The 9,937-nt window shown below is 38.4% G+C and overlaps 1 protein-coding gene across 1 annotated transcript in view; it reads left to right on the top strand.

The window, feature by feature from the left end:
* The window catches only part of cct4 (chaperonin containing TCP1, subunit 4 (delta)), a 17,525-nt gene extending 8,201 nt beyond the window's left edge, over positions 1 to 9,324 (top strand). The window contains exons 7-13 of the mRNA XM_014028786.1: positions 3,033 to 3,172; positions 3,268 to 3,364; positions 4,205 to 4,315; positions 4,538 to 4,668; positions 5,039 to 5,273; positions 8,947 to 9,060; positions 9,170 to 9,324. Coding sequence (XP_013884240.1) covers positions 3,033 to 3,172; positions 3,268 to 3,364; positions 4,205 to 4,315; positions 4,538 to 4,668; positions 5,039 to 5,273; positions 8,947 to 9,060; positions 9,170 to 9,184 — 843 coding nt within the window. The 3' untranslated portion in view covers positions 9,185 to 9,324. The remainder of the gene's footprint in view (positions 1 to 3,032; positions 3,173 to 3,267; positions 3,365 to 4,204; positions 4,316 to 4,537; positions 4,669 to 5,038; positions 5,274 to 8,946; positions 9,061 to 9,169) is intronic.
* The last annotated feature ends 613 nt before the right edge of the window (positions 9,325 to 9,937 follow it).

Below are 9,937 nucleotides of genomic sequence, written 5' to 3'. Positions count from 1 at the left end.
ACCCACACCCCCTCCCCTACCCACTTTGATGCATTTTTCAAATTTCGCCTTGGGGCGGAGTTTTCTTTTCACGGGGGGGGGGGGTAAGTTACACTTTAAGCAGCAAATTGTGACTCAAACATTTCTTCCCTGATTTGAATTAAATAAAACAAGCATGAGGTAGCATTTCTTAAAAGAATGGTCTGCAGGTATTTTCTGTATGAGAAGTGAAGTGCTTGGGAAAACCTAAACTTGTCATTTAGATGAATTTGACTGTACTCCAGTATATTTATTTAACAAATTGCACAATCCCCCCCATAACTGACATTGACATAGAACAGTATGGATAAGTCCCCCCCCAATTCATTTAAAAAATAAATAGATGCAGTAAATGACGTGATTTTCAGATAATCTCAATACATTACACAGTGAATTCTAAAGTACATGAAAATAATATTCAGAATATTGATCATGTTTCCAATAATGAAACCATATTGATTTCTATCCTTAAATGAGCAAATGTTGAAGCGAAAATTTATCCAACTCCAAGAATGTGTATCAGGGTTTGTGCAAATTTGAAAATCAAAATTTTAGACCTACAAAATTCTTAAACGCTCAGATTTTCATCCAAGGACTTAAATTTAATTTTGTCAAGTCTAAATTTTTTTTTTTACTGTCAATCTTTCCCGAGAAGCTTTGGCTGCATAAAGAGTAAAGCGCCGTAATCTGAAGTTGATGTGATCTGTCTTCATGTAGTGCTAAGTTAGCTACCGGTCTTTGTACTTAGTTAAACTACAAATCTTGTGATAACTACAGGCAAAAAATGGCAGTTTACTTCCATGTTTTCAACCTCTTTGCCACTAACACCCCCCACATATGGCGGCTTGTTCATCACCCCCAAAAAAACAAAGAAGTTTAGTCATGTCTTCTGCTTGTCGTTCAAACATGGGAAAGTGTATTTTCAATGAGACTTGGCTTGATATCTGTGATTTTAGCACTCAATTGTAAGTGGTCCACAGCATTCGATATGAAGGTCTCATAGATATGACGATTAAAATAATTTAGTGTTCTTTTATTAAAATTAAGTAAGTAAGTAAACTTTATTTCTATAGCACCTTTCACAGACAAACATCACAAAGTGCTTCACAGAAAGCAAAAATAATTAAAAACAATAAAACAGATCACAAATATAAAAACAACAATTGAAACACAATAAAAAGCACATTAACTAAAAGCCTGTCGGAATAAAAATGTCTTAAGATGTTTCTTAAGAGTCAGAAGAATCTGAGCAGTGAAGGGACAGAGGGAGAGCGTTCCAGAGCCTTGGGGCCACCACCTGAAAAGCTTTGTCTCCACTGGTTTTATAATGGGTTCCAGGGACCACCAGCAGCATTTTATTAGAAGACCTCAAAGTCCTGGATGGACAGAGAGGCTTCAGAAGGTCCAGTATGTATTTGGGGGCCTGACCATGAAGTGCTCTGAAAGTTAAAACTAAAATTTTAAAATGACTCCACAAAGTCACATGAGCCAGTGCAGAGAGGCTWAACCAGGTGTAATGTGGKCTCTCCTGTGGGTCTTTGTTAATAACCTCGCTGCAGCGTTCTGCACAGACTGAAGCCGAGTCAAGGAGGATTTGTTTARACATGTAAAAAGACTGTTACAATAATCTAAACGAGAAGAAATAAAAGCATGAACAACCATCTCTAGTTCCTTCTGTGACACAAAAGATCTCAGCTTTGAAATGTTCCTTAAATGGTAAAAATAGTTACGAACTAAAATTTTACAATGGCTGTCAAAAGACAGAACCATCAAAGACAACACCCAGGTTTCTACGACTATTTTTCACTGAAGGGGTTAAAAAAGCAAGATGCTACCTGATTACAGGGATTTTATCATCAGGGGCGATAATAAGAGTTTCAGTCTTGTTTGCATTTAACCGCAGGTAGTTGTTGTTCAGCCATATTTTGACTTCTGACAGACAGTTACTGAGTTCAGATAGTTTGAAGAACTCAGAGGGTCAAAAGGAACAGTACAACTGTATGTCGTCAGCATACAGATGGTAGGAGACATTACTGTAACGTTTTAAAATACCTCCTAAAGGGTGTAGGTACAATAAAAAGAGGATTATACCTAAAACTGAACCTTGGGGTACCCCACAAGACAGCGGTGCAACATCAGAGTAAACCTGATTCATAAAAACAGTAAAAGACCGTTCAGATAAATAAGAGGTGAACCAGTTTAACACAGAGCCAGAAAYACCAAMATTATCTCTSTSTSTRKWKAWRARMASAGTGATCCACAGTGTCAAACGCTGAAGTTAAGTCCAATAAAACCAGTACAGTGTAGTTTCCAGAGTCAGCTGCCATCAACAAGTCACTTGAAACTTTTAAAAAAGCTGTTTCTGTGGAGTGCAATTTGTGAAATCCAGACTGAAAAATGTCCATAATGTCATTGTCCTCCAAAAAGCAAATCAATTGTTCAGCTACCACCTTCTCAAGTATTTTTGATAAAAATGGTAGTTTGGAGATCGGTCTGTAGCTTTCAGKYAGAGAAGAGTCCAAATTAGGCTTTTTTAACAGAGGACAGACAACAGCTGGTCACAGGAGGAGGGACCAGACAGAGGGATGATGGACAGATACAGGCCCTGATGCTGGCAACTTTGTCTATAAAATAATTTAAAAAACGATCGCAATCTGCATTTGTAAAAGCACTTACGGTAGGAAAAGAAGGTGAAACAATGTTCTTGATTGTGTCAAACAAGATTTTTGGATTTCTTCCTTTGGATTTGATGAGATTTGCTAAATGATTGGTTCTGGCAGTTTTGAGCATCTGATCAGTTTAAATAAATTAAATATTCTTTAATGCTAAATTGATAGCAATAAAAGGTTTCTATGTTAAAATTTCTGGGACCATTTGAATGTTTCTGTTAATGCATCGGTTTGGTCTTAAATGCCATTCTAATGGTCTTAAAAGGTCTTAAATTAATCTTACTGAAACCTGCATGAACCCTGGTTTGTACTCAACAGTTTTTCCTCCCTCTCTCTGGTATGCAGATGGACAACCAGATTGTGGTGTCAGACTATGCCCAAATGGACCGCGTGCTGCGGGAGGAGCGTGCCTACATCCTAAACTTGGTGAAACACATCAAGAAAGCAGGCTGCAACGTTCTGCTCATTCAGAAGTCAATTCTCAGGTAGCAGAGCCAAGAAGAACTGGTGGTCATTTTTGTGCAAGTTTTAACCAAACAGGGACAATATTTAACAACAACTACGATTGCTTCTTTGGCAGAGATGCATTGAGCGACCTCGCTCTACACTTCCTCAACAAAATGAAGATCATGGTGGTGAAGGACATTGAAAGGGAGGACATTGAGTTTATCTGTAAGGTGTGTGTGTCTTCATTTCATCCATTCAGCTTGTTTACTTTAAATCAGTGTCCAACTTTTAGTTTATTTCTGGTGATCAATGCTGATACTTTTTCAGTTGGAATGAAACTAGTCGAGCATTATTATGACCATAACCTAAAGATGTCCGCTTATTTTATCGCCTGCTGCTAAAGGGTGGGCAATTCAGTTACATTCAGTTTATTTAAATAGATAGCCCTAACCTAACCAGTACCCAAATTGTGTGTGGGCTTTTTTTTTTTTTTTTCTCGATGCATCTGTTAAGTTTTAGGAATGAAATTTTACAGGGTGATTCCATAATTTTTTTCCTCTGCTTGGTCTAAAAAATTTACAGTTACTGGCTGTAAATGTGGCAACATTTTTTTTATTTTTCTTTTAGTGTTTCTTAAAGCCAGAAAGTTGCCATTTGAAATTAGTTTTGTGTCATGCCTGTGATCTGCTTTTTTTTCTACAAAATTAAACAAATGAGTGAATTTCCTCTGAGGCCGGTGGTTCCATTATTTTTGCCAGGGGTTGTAGAAGGATGCCAAATTATCAAATCATCAATCAGTATGACTACATGAGCTATAATCCTGTAAATATTACTATACCGCCCAGCCTAATTCAAAGTGGTATTAAAAAGGTATTAAAAAGTCTTAAATTTGACTTGCTAAAATCTGCGGATACCTCCAAATACTCTGTGCAGGAGATTTTGCAAGTTAATGTGTCTTATTTCTCAACAGCACATAATCTTAAACTTTTGAGCGATAAGACAAAACAGGGTTTGAATTACCAGAGCAGTTCTCAAATGTGTTATCAGTCAAAGCCTTTGTTCTCCTTTAGACTATCGGTACCAAACCCATCGCCCATATCGACTACTTCACAGCAGAGATGCTTGGCACAGCAGAGCTGGCAGAGGAGGTCAGCCTGGATGGCTCGGGTAAACTGGTGAAGGTACAGAAGTCCTGGAATGTTAGGAGCTCACACTGCGGCAAATCTTAATGAACATTATTTGTGTAACTTACAACTAATAAGTGTGTGAATGTGTGTATGAATGAATGCATGAAAAAATTAAACCATCTGTAAGTGTCTAGAAAAGCACTATATAAAGCTAATTTATTATTGTTGTTATTAAAATGAGCTGGAACAATATAACACATCTGATGTTTGTTGCAGATCACAGGCTGCAGCAGCCCTGGAAAAACTGTGAGCATTGTGGTCCGAGGCTCCAACAAGCTTGTGATTGAGGAGGCAGAACGCTCCATTCACGACGCATTGTGTGTCATCCGATGCCTGGTCAAGAAGAGGTCAGTCATCTCTGCAGCATCTGTTTTCTCTGAAGTAGCAGTGGCTTTTCTGTGCAAACTGACCTCTGACCACCCTCTGACAAAGGCGCTCTTGCCTGGCTTTTTCCTGCAGGAGCGTAACGAACAGAGGAACAGCACTTTAGAAAGCTCACTATTTATTTGCTCCTGGTTGTTTCAGCAACTTGGCTGGCGAGCATTCTCACATGTGTAAATAGCTGTAATAATATTACACAATGATCAGTAGAAGGAATGAACAAGCACCATATACATGTTGCTTTCTATTTTTTTATTTATTTTTTCAAACCTTTAATGCGTTAGTAAGATTAAAAGAATAAAAAATGCAAATGTGCCATGCTCGTTTGTACCACAGGGCTCTGATAGCTGGAGGTGGAGCTCCAGAGATCGAGCTGGCTGTGCGTCTGTCAGAGTACTCTCGGACCCTGGGGGGCATGGAGGCCTACTGTGTGCGGGCGTACGCCGATGCCCTGGAGGTGATCCCCTCTACACTTGCTGAGAATGCAGGTCTGAACCCCATCTCTACTGTGACGGAGCTTCGTAACAGACACTCACAGGGAGACAAGATGGCCGGCATCAACGTTCGCAAGGTTGACCTATTTTCATTTTCTCTGGATACATACGGTGATTTCTGTTAAAATGTTTCACACACATACAGTCAGGTCTATAACTGTAGGGACATGACATAATCAGGCATAACCATTGTTTAGGTTGTCCGAGACAACCTGTTTTCGTTTCGGACAACCAGATCCCGCCTCCCAGTTGCACGGTGGGCAACCAAGAAAAAAGCAGCGGGTGTTCATCATTGTAAAAATGAATGGGGGAAAAAAAACTTGTTAAAGCCATCTAGGGATTAAACTGACGGTTCTTTCACCCAATCAAGAGAACCACAGTCAAAGTTTTACCCAATCAGAACAGAGCATGGCGGGTCGTGCTGTCTGACTGACACCGCTGCCTTTTTTCTTTCTCTGTGGGTGGGGGGTCAGCTTCTTTCAGTCCAGGAAACACTGAGGGTTTTCCCGGGAGGTGTTCACCTGAGCTATTTTCCACCGAGGATTACGTCGTATTTTACATATATTATATTTTTAAAAGCACCTCACAGCATTTCTCCTGTAACACCGTGTGTTTACGAGCACAACAAAACCGCGACAGATCACCTGACTGTTTTTAAAGCGACGGCTGAGAGGCAGTTTGACCGCAGCACCTCTTCACGTGCACCGCGGCCCCGGGACTTCAGAATTCATACATGCCAACCCCTTCAGATATTTACGTGTATAATGAGCATCACAAATCAGTAAATTTTGCAAAAAATCAGTATTAATCACACGCGAGCGGGGTGCGTAAGCGGACCACATCCGCCCGGGGGGGGGGGGTGCTGCGTTTGACTTTGATTTTCTTCTAAAATCACAGAATTCTCTGAGTCAGCTTCAGGTGCTTGTGGTTAATCTTAAATATCTTCTAAATTTAACCAGGTGTTTCAATGCCTTTTATATTACACAACAATTATAGTGGAAAAACTTGTCAGTTTGGTTAAAAAAACATTAAAAATAAATAGTTTTTTCTATGCAGAGAACTTCTTGTGCTATAATTCTTTTTTTAAATAAATACATCAAAGCTCTTCAGTTGAAAACACTAAAATGACAGAAGAGCTGTTTAAAGCCCCTTTATCCAGAAAGTCTTCAGTCCTAAGAACACTAAACTGTAGCTATAATAAGGTCATGTAGACAGTAGGCTATACTACTATTTAAATTAAAATTTTGGTCCTGTAAACAGAAAGCTTATGGTTGTTGGATGTTGATTTTTGATCTCTATTTCAAAGAAGAKGATGAGGAGGAGTTTTACTCAAGCAGCTCCTGAAACTGTTAACCTGCTAAGAACATTTGTATACAGTAAACTTTGTATACATAACAATATAGCCTACCTATTAAATTACATTTTAATTGGGATTTGTTTGTTTTTTTGGACAACCAAAATGTTTTGCGGACAATCAGATTTTCAACCTGAAAAAAATTCTTATGTCTACCCCTGCATAATTCTCATATTTTTGGCTGTAAACACCACTACAGAATTAAACAAAAAAGATGTCCTTTAACTTCAGACTTTCAGCTTTAATTTGAAGGTATTTACATCATCGATGTGGCTTGTGTGTAGGGAGTTGTGAGCCTTTTGGTTAGACTTTTTTTTTCTAAAGTTATATCTCTGTATTAGGGTTGGGCAATATTGGCAAAAAATATAATCACAATTAATTGTGGTATTTAGCCGATAACGATTAATTTGACGATTAATCCCCTGGAGTCCCTGGACACCCTTATGTCCTGGTCACATGACCAATTTAGTGGGAAAGATTTGCTCTTCATAAAAATCTGTTCCGAATTGTCAAAATTACAGACTTCAGGATATACATCAAATTCTAAAGTATGTTGATAGATAAATAAATTACAGGACTTTTTTATGTTCATCAAATTTGAAGCAGAGGGGAGCACCAAGCAGACTGACTGGAGAAATCTTCAGTCAGTCTGCCTGGTGCATTAATCGTATTAATTGTCAAGTGCCAAAAAGTAATCGATTAATGTTTTTCTGACAATTAATTGCACACGAAACGATTATGCCCAACCCTACTGTTTCAAATGCACAGTTACTAAAGCATGTTTTATGCAGTACTAAGCCCAGATTATTATAAAACACTGAAAAATGCAGACCTCTTGTCTATTGTTGAACTCTAAAGAGTTTTTAGATGACAATAACCGTGTTTCCATCAACGTTTTTTCATGCACATTTTGAAGTATCGCATCAGAAAAGGTGAATAGAAACGGCTTGATTCGAAAAAACTTCCTCTAATTCACATCAAAGTTGATACGCTCGCTTGAGGTGGTTTTTGTTTTTTTCGAAAAAGAGTTAATGAGCAAAAGGACAGATGGAAGCACATTTACTGAATCAGTTCTGACGTAGCAGACATTTACCTCATGTTGATCAGCTGTTCTCACTGTCCGAAACTGGTACCGGCACCAGAGCGACTGCAGCAGGACCCTCCCGCTGTCGGTGTATTCGCAGTTACTCCCATAACGTAACAAGAATTGCATTTCTTTCTCYACGTCTCCAGACAGCATGTAACATCGTCAGAACTAGTTGATATGACAGAATAATTACAACTTTCCTGATGGTAGCAACACGTTCATGATAACTTCTCTCCATTTTCCTGAGATGTGACTTTTACTTCCTGTTTACTACATGCATGTGTCTGACATAACTGATTCGCTTCAAGCCAATTGATGGAAACACTTCTGATTCGCATGTATTGTTTTTAGCTTTACTACTTTAGCACATGTTCTGCTGAGTAAACAAAGGAAGCTTACCTGGTGAGGATGCATGTAAAGCCTGGCGGCCTGGGTGATTTTATCATTTTTATCACAAGATGACAAATTATTACCATGGTGAATTTCTTTGAATTCTTTGAATTTCGCACACAATAACATATTGCACATCCCTAGTAAATGAGGACATAGATTGTAGTGTGAAGCGCTTTGAGTATCCTGTTTGGATAGAAAGGCGCTATACAAGTACAGTCCATTAAACGTTTACAAAAGCAGTATGGTGAATTCTGAAGTGTTTTGGGCAATATTCTCTGATTATATTTAGCCAAATGCTTTAGAACTCATCGGACAGCGCTTCACAGTGCAGATGGAAAATGATCCTGAGCATGCTGTGAGAGTGCCCAAAGAGGTTTTTAAGGCAGAGAAATGCAATGTTCAAAACTGACCTAAATCCAATTGAGCATGCATTTTACTTGCTAAAGACAAGCTGAAGGGGAAATACCCAAAGAACAAGCGGTAACCAGGGATCCCAGCGTCTGGTGATGTCTATGCGTTCCAGGCTTGAGGCTGTAATTGACTGCAAAGGATTTGCAACCAAGTTTAAAAAAAAGTGTAAGTTTGTTTTATGATTGTTATTTTGTCTCACTAGTTTTGGTCCTTCTAAACAGCGTGAGGCACATCTACAAACTGTTGTAATGCATCAGATTTGGATACAAATACCTTCAAAGTGAAGCGCAAAGTCTGCAGTTAAAGCACATCTTGTCCGTTTCTTTTTAAATCCATCAGGTTGGTGCATACAGCCAAAAAGATGGGAACTGTGTCTRTGTTCCAGTATTTATGGACCTGGCTGTATGTATGATACATGTGTGATTAAACAGGAGAATGTTTGTGAAATGTATCAGACAGATGTGTGCGAAGACCTGTTGTACCAGACTCATTGTTTGTATGATAGGGGGGAATCTCCAACATCCTGGAGGAGCTGGTGGTTCAGCCTCTTCTGGTTTCCATCAGTGCTGTGACCCTGGCCACAGAAACGGTCCGCAGCATCCTCAAAATTGATGATGTGGTAAGAGAAAAACTCTATTGCTTATAGTGATAGTTCTACAAATTCAGATTCTGGCTGAACCTTAGTGAAACACGCTCYGTGTTCATTTGTCCTTTTTTTCTCATTCCAGGTGAACACTCGGTAGGTCTGTCCTTTCAGTTCAGTCAGTAGACCCGATCATTCTGCGAGGGATCACAGAACTTTGTCATCAGTCTGCCTAGAKTTCCACTGTAGTAGCTACTTCGCACAAGTTAATAAAGTGGCTTGTTTTGTTGATGCTCCAGATTTTCCCTGTGTTCTTTGATTTCTTTGCTGCAAGTTAAACTTTTATGCATTGGTATTAGGGATGCAAGTTACCAATTAATAAATTAATCTAATCTAAAGTTGTTGTTTTTTTTTAGAACTTTTTATTTAAATTTTTCAGAATATAAAATTACAAGAGACAAGTGGTTAGATTTAAAAGAATAATTTTGGGAGCACTATTAAATTAAAAGAAAATACAAGGCAGTTATATAAAATATGAAAGTGAGGTAAAATTCCTTTTTCTTGGGGGCTTCATTTCCAAAGATTCTCTTTACTTTATAATTCAAGGTATATTTTAACTGTGTTCCATCTCCGATCCATTTTCATTTGTAAAGATGTAGTCATTTTTTGTAGTCTGCTTCCATTCCATTACATTTGTTGGCATCACATTCTTCTATTTCACAGATCATTTTCTTAGCTATTAACAACAAAATGCGTATAATGTATCTTTTTGGTCTGTGTTGAAAATGTCAACTGGTAAAACTTCAAGCAGATGAAACAAAGCATTTGAAGGAATATCCGTTTAAACAATTTTCTCAATCTCTTCCTTAATACTTTTCCAAGACTGAGAAATGATTGGACAGTCCCATAAGAT

The sequence above is a fragment of the Austrofundulus limnaeus genome, unplaced genomic scaffold, assembly GCF_001266775.1.
Source record: "Austrofundulus limnaeus strain Quisiro unplaced genomic scaffold, Austrofundulus_limnaeus-1.0 Scaffold806, whole genome shotgun sequence".
In the NCBI taxonomy this organism is placed as follows: Eukaryota; Metazoa; Chordata; class Actinopteri; order Cyprinodontiformes; family Rivulidae; genus Austrofundulus; species Austrofundulus limnaeus.
The sequence above is the reverse complement of the archived record's forward strand: the minus strand, read 5'-3'. Positions and strand labels throughout refer to the sequence as shown.